General features: G+C 42.5%; 2 protein-coding genes across 3 annotated transcripts in view; both read right to left on the bottom strand.

Annotated features, from left to right (window-relative positions):
• LOC138853769 (carboxypeptidase N subunit 2-like) overlaps window positions 1-13,744 on the bottom strand; it is a 174,265-nt gene that overhangs the window by 73,627 nt on the left and 86,894 nt on the right. The window lies entirely within an intron of this gene.
• LOC138853768 (uncharacterized) lies at window positions 9,706-11,085 on the bottom strand. Its single transcript, XM_070092362.1, has 2 exons — window positions 10,477-11,085; window positions 9,706-10,306 (listed from the first exon to the last, which is right to left on the bottom strand). The coding sequence occupies exons 1-2, from the start codon at window positions 10,568-10,570 to the stop codon at window positions 9,795-9,797; spliced, it is 606 nt and encodes a 201-aa protein (XP_069948463.1). The 5' UTR covers window positions 10,571-11,085; the 3' UTR covers window positions 9,706-9,794.

The raw sequence follows: 13,744 nt of genomic DNA, 5'->3' as shown, positions 1-13,744 counted from the left end.
CTCCCTTATTGTAGTCCAATTGTTATGGTATCTTTCCCCTTAAATTCATTTTCTTTAGTCACATTATCTCCAATTACGGCGCTATTCCGCCTTACCCTTCTGTGTGGGTCCTATTTCTAGCTCCTGGCTAACTTTTTTTTTTGGGGGGGGGGGGATTTCTAGCTGTTTCTAGCCGCTAGCTATTAACGTTTGTGTGGGTAGTCGGCTCAGCCTTCCCCTCGGCTTCAATGAGAATACCATCCCTCTCCTACTGACAGTTTTTTGCTCCTCGTGTTGCTAATTCTCTCTCTCTTGCTGTTTGGCTTTCTCTCTGTCTTTCTGTGTCTCTGTCTCTGTCTCTCTCTCTTTCTCTTTTCTCTGTTATCTTGTGGGGTTAAATACCTGGGTGTTACTGGAGTATTTCTCTCTCTGTCTCTCTCTGTCTGTCTGTCTGTCTCTCTCTCTCTCTCTCTCTCTCTCTCTCTCTCTCAGTCTGTCTCTGTCTCTGTCCCTCTCTCTCTCTCCCAGCGATCGTTTGTTATGTTGTTCTTTATTTATTTAGTTTTTTTCCTGAGGGTGTTAGCCTATTCTGCTTTTTTCTCTTCTTCTGGTTCATCTTCTTTTCCTACTTATTCTCTTCTTCCTCTGTTTCACCTCAACTTCCCTTCTTCCATTATATTTTCCTTTTCTGCCAACCACCCTCCTCTTCATTTCTGCAATTTCTTTTTTTTCCTCCACTTCCTCCTGTTCTCCTTGTCCTCTATTGTTCCTCTACGTCATCTTATCTCTTTTCCTCCAGCTCCCATTCCAGTTATTAGTTCCTTACGTTCTTCTCTATTCATTGGCAGGACATCCCATGACCATCCCATTCTCGTCTGCTTTTTTTTTCTTCTATCCCTGGCTCTTCCATCTTCATAAATACATCAATCCCTCTTCCTTCCTTTCCCCATCTATCTTTCTTTATTAATTCTTTCAATCCGCTGTTTCATGTCTCGGTTTCTTTTTTTTCATCTCTCCTCTTTCTCCCGAAACCACCTGTCTCTCTCTCCTCTCATATTTTCTTACATCCTCTAATTCCTCTCTCCCTCTCTCTCTCTCTCTCTCTCTCTCTCTCTCTCTCTCTCTCTCTCTCTCTCTCTCTCTCTCTCTCTTTTCTATCTCCGTTCTGCCTTCAAATTAAATTCTCCCTCATGTATCGCTTCCTATTTCTCTTTGCCATCCTCTTTTCACACGCACGCACACACACACACACACACACACACACACACACACACACACACACACACACACACACACACACACACACACACACACACACATTAGGTGAGTACAATTAGGTGAGCACACCTACACACACACCTACACACACACCTACACACACACCTACACACACACACACACACACACACACACACACACACACACACACACACACACACACACACATTAGGTGAGTACAATTAGGTGAGCACACCTACACACACACCTACACACACACCTACACACACACACACACACACACACACACACACACACACACACACACACACACACACACACACACACACACACACACAGGCCTAGTGTCTAATCGACATGTGCCTAGGACCAAATGGTAACTAACACTCGACATGTGCCTAGGACAAAATGGTAACTAACACACACACGAAACTAAAGTTAGGTTCAGAAAACAGGGCCAGGAGCTGAGACTCGACCTCAACAACCACAAATACGTGAGTAGGTGCATACATATATTCCTCTCTCTCTCTCTCTCTCTCTCTCTCTCTCTAAATTAACTAATTCCTGCACAGACAGCAACATCAGTAATGCAATGTTCTCGTTGCAAGCTTCAAGCGCTCAAGACTCCTAGTAAACTGGCTCTTCCTCCTCTCTTCCTGCCAATATTTCTTCCTGCTGTTGATTTTCCAGTGGCTGATTTTAGTTTACGTTTTCCCGAGACGCTGTAGAAAGCAACAGAAGAACAGCACCAACAGTGCGCAAACGGTAGACGGGTGAAGATGCGGGAAATATAGCGGAAATCCACGATTGCAAATGAACAGAAGCAGCAGCAGAAGCAGGAGGAACAACAGGGAGAGAGGCAGCAGTAACAACAGAAGCAGCAGAAGGAAGAACAGGAACAGAGGCAGCAGCAGCAGCAGCAGAAGCAACAGAAACAGCAGGAACAGAGGCAGCATCATCAGAAGCAACAGAAATAGAGGCAGCAGCGTCAGAAATAACAGGAATAGAGGAAGCAGCAGCACCGTCAGAGACAACAGCAGCAGCAAGAACAACAACAACAGCACTATTAGCAGCTGCTGCAGATACAAGCTGCTGCCTCTGCAGTATTTACAGAACATAGCAACAGCCGTAGTAGCACTCTGACGAGAGGTGCCGTTCAGTGTTGTTAGGGGGACACATATTTATGCAATGATGTGTGTATGTGTGTGTAGTGTGTGCGTGTGTGTGTGTGTGTGTGTGTGTGTGTGTGTGTGTGTGTGTGTGTGTGTGTGTGTGTGTGTGTGTGTGTGTGTGTGTGTGTGTGTGTGTGTGTGTGTGTGTGTGTGTGTGTGTGTGTGTGTGTGTGTGTGTGTGTGTCTGTTTCCAAATATTTAACTTAGTTTCAATTAGTCTGTTACTTTACCTGCCGCAAAAACAGCAGTCTCAGTAGAGGCAGCAGCAGCAGTAACAGCAGTAGACACAGCAGCAGCAGCAGCAGCAGCAGCAGCAGCAGCAGCAGCAGCAGCAGCAGCCACAGCAGTAGCAACAACAGCAGCAGCAGCAGCAGCAGCAGCAGCAGCCACAGCAGTAGCAACAACAGCAGCAGCAGCAGCAACAGGATGGGAGTAACAAGGTGGCGTCTCTGCAGTATTCGCAGGACACACCAGCAACAAACAAGCAATACACACACACCAGCAACGCCACAAAACATCACTAACAGTATTACCAACGGGAGAAAAACAACGGAAGCGGGGAAAAGACGGAGGAAAAGGTGAAGCAGGAGCGGAGGAGAGGGAAAAGGAAGATGATGAAGGTGATGATAATGATGATTGAAGTGATGATAGTCATTATTACTATTATTATTATTATTATTAGTATTAGTATTATTGTAGGAGGAAAAGAACAAGGAAGGGGAGGAGAAAGAGGAAGAGGAGGAGGAGATTAGAAAAAGAAGAAGGAGGATGAAGAAGAGAAGAAGAATAAGAAGAGAAGAGGAACAGGAGTTCAAAGAGAAGAACGAAAAAGTGAAAAATTAAAAAACAAGACAAAAGATAAAAACTGAAAAAAAGGAATAGATGAAGAAAAATAAACAGAAGTAACAGCGAAAAAGGGAAAGAAAAGAAAAAACCCCGAAAGAAACGAAAGAAAACTCGAAAGAAAATAAAGAATGAAACGCCAGAATCTCTCGGTACAAAAGTGATACTAGTCACAACATCTTCATGCCAGTGGTGCCTTCTCTCTCACCCCTTTCCTCCCCCTTCCCTTTTACCCCCCTCTCTCTCTCTCTCCCTTTCCCCCGTGGTCCATTACCCCCTTCCCCTCCTCCCCCTCCTCCTCCTTTTGTTTCATATGTCTGGAGGTTCAAGGAATTGTTTTTCGTATTTCTGTTTTCGTGGTGCGTGTGAGCGAGGTTATTGTGCCCAGAATTGTGGAGAAGTGTGACAGTGTTGAGTCTCCTGCTGCTGCTGTCTGGTCTCCTACGTGTCCTTCCAGACCTGTGTGAGTCTCCTGCTGCTGTTTGGTCTCCTACGTGTCCTTCCAGACCTGTGTGAATCTCCTGCTGCTGTCTGGTCTCCTATGTGTCCTTCCAGACCTGTGTGAGTCTCCTGCTGCTGTCTGGTCTCCTACGTGTCCTTCCAGACCTGTGTGAGTCTCCTGCTGTTGTTTGGTCTCCTACGTGTCCTTCCAGACCTGTGTGAGTCTCCTGCTGCTGTCTGGTCTCCTACGTGTCCTTCCAAACCTGTGTGAGTCTCCTGCTGCTGTCTGGTCTTCTACGTGTCCTTCCAGACCTGTGTGAGTCTAATGCTGCTGTCTGGTCTCCTACGTGTCCTTTCAGACCTGTGTGAGTCTCCTGCTGCTGTCTGGTCTCCTACGTGTCCTTCCAGACCTGTGTGAGTCTCCTGCTGCTGTCTGGTCTCCTACGTGTCCTTCCAGACCTGTGTGAGTCTCCTGCTGCTGTCTGGTCTCCTACGTGTCCTTCCAGACCTGTGTGAGTCTCCTGCTGCTGTCTGGTCTTCTACGTGTCCTTCCAGACCTGTGCGAGTCTAATGCTGCTGTCTGGTCTCCTACGTGTCCTTCCAGACCTGTGTAAGTCTCCTGCTGCTGCCTGGTCTCCTACGTGTCCTCCCAGATCTGTGTGAGTCGTCTGCTGCTGTCTGGTCTCCTATGTGTCCTCCCAGACCTGCGTGAGTCACCTGCTGCTGCCTGGTCTCCTACGTGTCCTCCCAGATCTGTGTGAGTCGTCTGCTGCTGCCTGGTCTCCTACGTGTCCTTCCAGACCTGTGTAAGTCTCCTGCTGCTGTCTGGTCTCCTACGTGTTCTCCCAGATCTGTGTGAGTCGTCTGCTGCTGCCTGGTCTCCTACGTGTCCTTCCAGACCTGTGTAAGTCTCCTGCTGCTGTCTGATCTCCTACGTGTCCTCAAAGATCTGTGTGAGTCGTCTGCTGCTGTCTGGTCTCCTACGTGTCCTCCCAGACCTGTGTGAGTCACCTGCTGCTGTCTGGTCTCCTAAATGTCCTCCCAGACCAATGTAAGTCTACTGTTGTTACTCATCTGTGACCTGTTTTGGGAGTTTTCCTGCTCTCGCTGACCAACCCGGGACTAGATCTTCCGTTAATTGCCTGGTCGACCAGGCTGTTGCTGCTGGCGGTCCCTTGATTCAGGTATCCAGCGGAGGTAGCGATGTAGTTTCCTCTTGAAAATTTCTCCACTAGTTCAAGCAATATTTCTGACACCTTCTGGTAACCGGTTGAAAAATCTTGGCCCACGGATGTTGATGTTATTGTATTGGGCCCACCGCGTCCCTGCTTTTTGCTGGTATATTTTGTTTCCACCCAGGCCGGGCTCTTGGAGTAAAAAAAAAAAAAACTCTCGGAACTCATCAAAGGTGTATCAGTTATATATATTGTTGTTCAGTGAATCAATGAACATGGATTCATTCTGTTCTTTCAATATTTCGCTCATTTCTTTCTCGCTGTTAGTGTATGAATCTCCATTTAATACAAGGCCAGTTCCAGGGATTACTCTTAATTTGGATTTAGCGTACGAGATGAAATATTTTTTGCTGTTTCTCGAAAGGCTTTATTTTGTTTCTTACGCATTTCTTGTGTCTGATAAGAATGTTTTAGTTTCTTATCTCTAAAGGTAATCTTTCGTTGTTGATTTTTTTTCTTCGTTGTAACACAGTCTTATTTTGAAACATTTCAGTGACCATTTATTTTATCTTCTGTGCATTGTTCTCCATTCTCTTTCAATGGCTCATCATTTTTTCCCCTGGGTTTATTCATCTGAACACATATTATATAGACTTTGCAAAGTTTGTGTGCTCAGTTTTTCCATGTACTGATATGGGTTTAGATTTTCCAGGACGTTTTTCCCCGGTTGAACAGCCCTTCAAGGTGTGTGTTTCCTGGAATCTCTACGCAAGTTTCCAGGTTTGTCTGCAGTGAGTCTATGGTCATTGGCGTATATTGTATATTGTCCCTGATTAGTGCCTCCAAGTGTGTATCTGCTGACACACACACTTGCAGGATAATTTTTGGTGTAGGCTTTCTCCCTTAACTATTCCGTGGGCATTTCAGTCTATGCTGATGGTGATTTATATACAAGGATAATTACTAGATTTCTTTTATACTTTTTATTCATGGCAATTCTACAGTAACATTCGATGAATTTAAAGGTTCACTACAGTAAAGAGAGTCTTACTCCTTCCTGTGACTTATTAATTCCCTCACATCTCTATACATTATACAGTAGTTCTACCCCCATTTCTCACTCTCCAGAACATCTCTTCTATGTGTTTCTGTGAATGCTTAAAGGATAACATTTGCTTCTGCAAGTAGTCCACTTATGTATGTAGATTTGTTTTTTAAGAGGATTATAACTCCCGGATGTTCACAGAAAGGAAAGTAGACTCTGGGATGTTTAGGATGTCTGAATTTGTAGTCCTTTTAGCACCTCTGGCAACGTACTACTTTGTGCTGCTCTTGCTGTAAATATTCCTTCTGTTACAGTATCGGATGAACTGGTTATCGTACGAGCGATCCTGTTGCGCCAACGACTGGTTTGGTTTGTCCCACTGCCATGTATCTCTGTACCACCTGTTGCTCTGCCTTGTTTAACCTCTTTTCGTTTTGATCTGCTCGTTTCTCTGGCTTAAAAAACTACTTGCTCGTTTACCTTGCCCGGCTTGGTACGCATTTTCGTTGCGTCGCATAGTGTCTTCCTTGTCCTCCCAGGCATATAGATATCTCACTCGATCCAAAGATAATCCATATCTCGTCTTCCTACCCGCCCCCTTCTTCCACACGAACCTCCTTCCCCTCTCTCCACACCTCATCTTTCCCCTCACCCTCTCCCCTCCACCTGCAGTATAGCAGATAGAACGAAACCTTTGAAGCTGCCGTTGCTGCTGAACCTTTAATGGAATAATTGACGATATCCTCGTTCTCTACTGAAGTCTCCCAGCTCAGGCTGACATATTTCATCACTATGTTCGTAACTCATCTTGCGTGATGGAATATTACAGGGAAACATTGCACGCTTTTGTTCCCATTGTGTAGCTGTCATATAGAATAAGGTAGCAACACACTGGTGGTGTTCCCACTGTGTAGCTGTCATATAGAATAAGGTAGCAACACACTAGTGGTGTTCCCACTGTGTAGCATAAGAACATAAGAACATAAGAACGAAGGAACACTGCAGAAGGCCTACTGGCCCATGCGAGGCAGGTCCAAGTCTCCTACCGGCTTAAGCCAATGCACCCAACCTAGTCAGGTCAGGTCACATTGACTTAAGGGAGGAACACGGCAACCGACCTGTTAGCACAAGCTATCAGGTCTAACTCACACCCACCCACATCTACTCATGTATTTATCCAACCTATTTTTAAAGCTACACAACGTTCTGGCCTCTATAACGGTACTTGGGAGTTTGTTCCACTCATCCACAACTCTATTACCAAACCAGTACTTTCCTATATCCTTCCTGAATCTGAATTTTTCCAACTTAAAACCATTGCTGCGAGTCCTGTCTAGGCTAGATATTTTCAGCACACTATTTTACATCCCCCTTTATTTTATTCCTGTCTTCCACTTATACACCTCAATCATATCCCCCCTAATTCTACGTCTTTCTAGAGAGTGCAGTTTCAGGGCCCTTAGTCTATCCTCATAGGGAAGGTTTCTGATACATGGGATCATCTTTGTCATCCTCCTTTGTACATTTTCCAGAGAATTTATATCCATTCTGTAATACGGTGACCTAAAACTGTCATATAGAATAAGGTAGCAACACACTAGTGGTGTTCCCACTGTGTAGCTGTCACATAGAATAAATTAGCAACACACTAGTGGTGTTCCCACTGTGTAGCTGTTATATAAAATAAGGTAGCAACACACTAGTGGTGTTCCCACTGTGTAGCTGTCATACAGAATAAGGTAGCAACACACTAGTGGAGTTCTCACTGTGTAACCATCATACAGAATAAGGAAGAAGCACATTGCTGGTGAATCCAGTTTTGCTAAAAAAAAAAAAAAAAAATTCATTCTAAACTACACATCGCCTTTCCATGCCCCTCCTCCCCGTCTCTCCACCTCCCCTCGTCCCCGTCTCCCCACCTCCCCTCCTCCCCACCTCCCCTCCTCCCCGTCTCTCCACCTCCCCTCGTCCCCGACTCCTCACCTCCCCTCCTCCCGACTCCTCACCTCCCCACCTTCCTGTCTCCTCATCTCCCCTCCTTCCCCACCTACTCGACCCCTCGTTAAATCATTCTCCTCACGTAGTTCCCCTTCTCGTTTGCCTCTCATCTCCGAGTTTTTCTTCCCAAGTTTCACACTTTTACAGAACCCGTCCCTGGCACCTGGGAACTCTCCCCCGTCCCTCGTCCCTCGTCCCTCCCTCTCCCCTTTCTTACCTTGCCTTCCTTCCCCTCACCTTTCCCTCATCTTTCTCTCACTCTTCCATTCCGCCTTTCCACACAACCTGTCTTACCCCTCGACCCCTCCAACGTTATCTCCTCTCTCTTTCTCTCTCTCTCTCTCTCTCCTATCAACCTAGGGATGTATATCTATGTCGGTAGCAAACTCAGCTCACACACTGAGGTTATATATATATATATATATATATATATATATATATATATATATATATATATATATATATATATATATATATATATATATATATATATATATATATATATATATATATATATATATATATATATATATATATATATATATATATATATATATATATAAGTAGTCAACTTTTCTTCTGGGGGGAGGTCTCCTTCCGGTTTAGGGCCTTCCACTGGGAGGTCCTTCCGGTTTAGGCCTTCCACTGAGCGGTGTATCCGGTCTAGGACCAGCAGCTGGAGGGTCACCTTTTCACACCTAGGTGTTACTTCCGGTTTTGACCATGACCTCGCCCTCGAGACTACCTCACCCTTGACCCCCCAACCACTACCCCCACCCCCACGACCCCCCGCCTTGCGACCCCGCCGTCGCGCCGCGCGCCCGCGCACCCGCGCGCCCCGCCCCGCCGCCCCGCGCGCCCGCGCACCCGCGCGCCCCGCCCCGCCGCCCCCCGCGCGCCCCGCCCCACCCCGCGCGCCCGCCCCGCCCCTTCGCGCCTTCTGCTGCGCCTTCTGCAGCGTCGTCCGGATCGCCCCCGCGCCTCGAATTTTTTTTTTTCTTATGATCTCCTCGGATCAAGTTTTTGGATTCCCCCCTATGGGGTTTTCGAAATTCTCCATCTCCTCGGATCAAGTTTTTTGGATTTCTCCATCTCCTTGGATCAAGGTTCCATCTCCTCGGATCAAGTTTTTGGATTCCCCCCCCCCCTATGGGGGTTTTCGAAATTCTCCATCTCCTCGGATCAAGTTTTTTGGATCCCCCCTATGGGGTTTTCGAAATTCCTCGGATCAAGTTTTTGGAATCCCCCCTCTGGGGGTAAGCATGCTTACTACAGGTCTAAAAGTTTCCTCTCATTAAGTCAAATGAACTAAAAGCATGAACTTAAACTTCCTCTCATTAAGTCAAATGAACTAAAAGTTTCCCCTTATTATTTTAAAATGAACTAAAAGTTTCCTCTCATTAAGTTAAATGAACTAAAAGTTTCCTCTCATTAAGTTAAATGAACTAAAAGTTTCCTCTCATTAAGTTAAATGAACTAAAAAAAGCGTTTACTCGGCGGTCAGTGTTTCTCTCATTAAGTTAAATGAACTAAAAAGGACCACGCGCACACAGGTTGAATCAGGTCGATCCTTTTAGTTAATAAGGGACCATAGTAGTGACGTCACGCGCACAGGCTGAATCATGTCGACCCTTTTAGTTCATTCAAGTTAATAAGGGGACACAGCAGTGACGTCACGCGCACAGGCTGAATCAATGTCGATCCTTTTAGTTCATTCAAGTTAATAAGGGGACACATATACATCATAGGGAAAACATTTTCATCATCAGAAAGACACATTTCAGGATAACACTAATACACAATATTTTTTTTTTTTTCATTATTTATTATACAGCCATTACATTTCTGGTAATACAAACAAATACAATTTCATTGAAAAAAGCTACAATTCATTGACTAAAATCAACGTAGAGTAATTTTTCTTCTCTTGTAGAATTTCTGTGCATTTTGTTCAGGGTCGTCATCTTCTTCCTCATCTGTTATACAATAAACTTCTGGGGGGGAAGCTGGTGGATAATAAATGGGGGAATCCTCATCCATACATGAAGTAGGTTGGGAATTTGTCATAAAATATTCCATCTCGCTCCATACGCATTTATCGCAATAACAACTACTAACACATTCTCCACTCATATGAGACTGGGGAGAAGGGTCGATCTCGGCGTGGGTAGGAGTTACAATATCCTGGATAAAAGCGTTAACATCAACCGCCTGAGTAGGAGGCACAGTCTCAACATCCACATGAGGTCGGGGAGAAGTCTCGTTGGTAGGAGGGGTAGCAACAGCATCTCCATATGGATGGGTAGGAGGCTGGGTGGATCTCGCTCCTAACAATCCCATCAACTCGCAAATCATTTTCTCCTGTCGGATTTGATTTGCGCGAATAAGTTCCAACAACCGCATTATATTCGCATCTGGCAAAGAAAAAAAATTCTCGATTAGAAGAAGAATAAGGCATATCTTTAATTGCATTAAAAAGTTTTATTGGTTAATACATTACACTTCTAAAATCATTTATGTGTAAAAAAAGATTTTTTCAATATTAGAACAAGATTCACTCAGATAATGAACAAAAATCACTTACCATTTACCGCAGGTGGATTATTCCGACATACACAGGGATGCAGTCTTCTCTCCTCCTCGCAGACACCTCCAACGGAGTACTGAATTGGATTCATCCTTGACCCAACTTGAATGACAGTAGATGCAAAGAGTGACCCAGCACGGGCATTTATAGCAGCGTTATGACCTTTCGCCCCGCCTCTAACCTTTCGCCCCGCCTCTAAACGCCTCTACCCCACCGTATTATAATTCCAATATTTTACACAGATTTTCATAATTCCACGTTGAATTATTAGCAAATACACTTGAACATGAGGGTATATTGAAATGCTCATATGCATATTTCATTATAAATTGGTCATTCTTTAATTTATTTCTACCAAAATCTTTAAACAAATATGGTATAATTTTCTTGACGCTATAATTTGTTAACTTATACACAAAATATATAGCATATAAGCCGCACACCAATGATTTTTCATGTTGAATCCTCTGATTAATACCGTACATGAAATTTCTCTTGTATATAATTTTCTCATATATATTTGTATAATGTTTTAAATCCACCCCGAAACTATCTAAATATATTAATATGTATTTGTTCACATATATACTAATCCAATGACCCATATTTTCATCTTGATCGTTCAATATATTAATGATGAAAATTACCGGCTTATCTTTTATCCTCATAATAACTTCATTTATATTATTTGCGGCAAAACATCCCAAATACGAGGCGTATCTTCCCGTATGATGTTTCAAGGCAATATTTATTTCTTCACAATTCATGATCTATACTCGCGTATGCACTATCACTGTTCTATTTTCATTTATATTTAAAATCGCATTAGTTTCACCAAACATCAGACAAATTCTATTCTCATCTTTCGGTTTACCAAATGTCATATCTATTCTCAAATTACCATTCTTCTCGACAGATATAGCATTCTTAACCTGTTCACTTCTCAGGTCAACACCTAATATAGTTCTGCCTTGGAGAAAACTCTTATATGTAATCAGATGATCAGTCTCCAAACCCAGAGATTTCAAGGTAGCGTAATATAACCTACTCGCGTGGGTAGGGAACTTACAGTCAATATTAAGAATCATTTCTGAATTAATTGTAACCCCGAAATGATTCAAATCTTCATGTTGAAAATATAATGGATTAAAATTATATCCTCCATCATATGTCTTCATATCAACTAATATAATAAATATCTTATCGGGTATGACTTGTCCCCAAGGATTATCTGCGATCAATTGTGTTTGATTAGATGCCAGAATATATGATTTAAATAATGTCTTCTTGAACAGATATTCACACCCCTGCGGGTTTGCCCTCATGCTTGAATTCAATGCAATTAATGCATTCGTATACGGAATAACTTTATCGATCCATAATTTAATGGAATTAATATTATATTTATATGTTTTTCCGCTTAATGGAGTCATAATTGCCCATGCGGGTGAATGCATTTCAAGTCTCAATCGACATTCGACACTATCCAGGATATATTCGTGAAAACTACTCACATCCAGCATCAAAGGGAAACAAGTATTCACTTCATTCGTTAATTTACCTTCGTCTTTCTTAATATCATCTAAATCAGCTGTTGTAATAGTACTACTTGCTGTGTCTTTATTACGAAAGAATGCTATTCTTCCCAATGTATCTAATTTTGATGGGGATAAATGCTTAAGCAGTTTAATATAACCCGTATATGAATAAAATGGATTCGATTCTATAAGTTGTTCATTGAGATACAAACACACAGATTTGAATATTGTCTGACTTATAGAGTTCACAAATATGACCTTATCATCGTCTCCCAGTGCACTCCCATCCTCATTTGTTATATTTATGTTCATTTCCAAGGCCAGACTCGTTAAATCTAAAAAATGACCTTCTGAACTTTGTATTCTAAATTCGAGAAATTTATCAGATCCCTGATTTACTGGTAATACTTCACAGGTGCGTCTAGCTGCTATTGAGGATTCAATAATGGTATGTCCTGGTAATTTTGGGAATCCATCAGTTATGGAATGAGAATAAGTGGGGACGGGGGCGTTGAGTCCCCCCGGTGTAACGTATAGAGCACCAGCCGACATACTAACAATATGACAGTTAACAATAAACTAAAATTAATTAAATATTCCAGTTTCTTTTATTATTAAATTTCAATCGTTTCAAACCAATCTTTCTACTTCCTCCGGATAATAACTTCTGTCCGACACCCTTCAATGTTTCTACGCCTCTATTTCTCGCAGAATTTTTCAATGCAATACCATTATTAACATCGTTCAACACATTTTGCCCGTATTGTAATACTCCCGGAGCAAAGGTATTCAATAAGAATGGTAATGCTTTTCTGGCCATCCCACCGAGAAATGACAATAATCCTCCGCCCCTCCCTCTAGCTTTATATAATATAATATCATCTAAACCTCCCCCTTTCACCCTCGAAGTATCAAAGAGTTTCAGGAATGATTCCACTGAAGGAGGAGAGAAACTGGTTCTCATCTTGACGGTTCGTTCAATATTAACTCAACTTGATCATTCACTCTCGTTTTATAGGTCTTAAATGTAGTACACATACAGTAGAACACTTGTCATTATATTGAATTAACCTTCCTTTCTGATCAGCGAGCTTAATACTCACTTGATCAATTATCTTTTTATTAAGTGGTTTATACATTGTGGGGTCATAATTAGATCTTAATGTATTAATATCAACTACTCCCAAAAGAGATACCAACTGATCGCCAAAATTAATGGGATCAATCAAATCGCTATATATTAACATATAATTAATACCTGATTCAGGATCGGGTGGGTTTACCGCCTTCACACCAGACTCGTTAAAAATAATCTCTTTTTTATTGGTAAAGACATACAAAATTTCATTACCTAAGAACCCTAGCATATCGCTTCCTTCTTTATCAAATTCCAACCCCACATAACCACTGGTAATATCAGAAGGTAGTATAATTTTTTTTTTCAAGTTAATAACCACTCTGTTTATTCCTGGATGATATGTGAACACAATTGAGTTTTTGGGGATGATAATACCCGTTGTATGTTTAACTGCTATTAAGAGATTTGCATTAATATCCTCATTTATTGCCTCTAAAATCCTTGTCATATCACCTCCAATAATTTTGCTCATATCAATTTTATGCATATATTTATTTACTGTAGATTTCTCATATGTAATACATATCTTCAAATTCTTTTGCGGTATATAATGCGTCTTGGGGTAAATTATATTTTTCAGAGCAACCTC

The sequence above is a fragment of the Cherax quadricarinatus genome, chromosome 39, assembly GCF_038502225.1.
Source record: "Cherax quadricarinatus isolate ZL_2023a chromosome 39, ASM3850222v1, whole genome shotgun sequence".
Taxonomy (NCBI): Eukaryota; Metazoa; Arthropoda; class Malacostraca; order Decapoda; family Parastacidae; genus Cherax; species Cherax quadricarinatus.
This window is presented reverse-complemented; position numbering and strand designations above follow the sequence as displayed.

Bases quoted from the DNA above. Each gene is read 5' to 3' on its own strand.
- LOC138853768 (XM_070092362.1), bottom strand. From the start codon at position 10,570: ATGAATCCAATTCAGTACTCCGTTGGAGGTGTCTGCGAGGAGGAGAGA. The intron at 10,307-10,476 runs GTAAGTGATTTT...TTTCTTTGCCAG, and splicing joins TAATCCACCTGCGGTAAATG to ATGCGAATATAATGCGGTTG.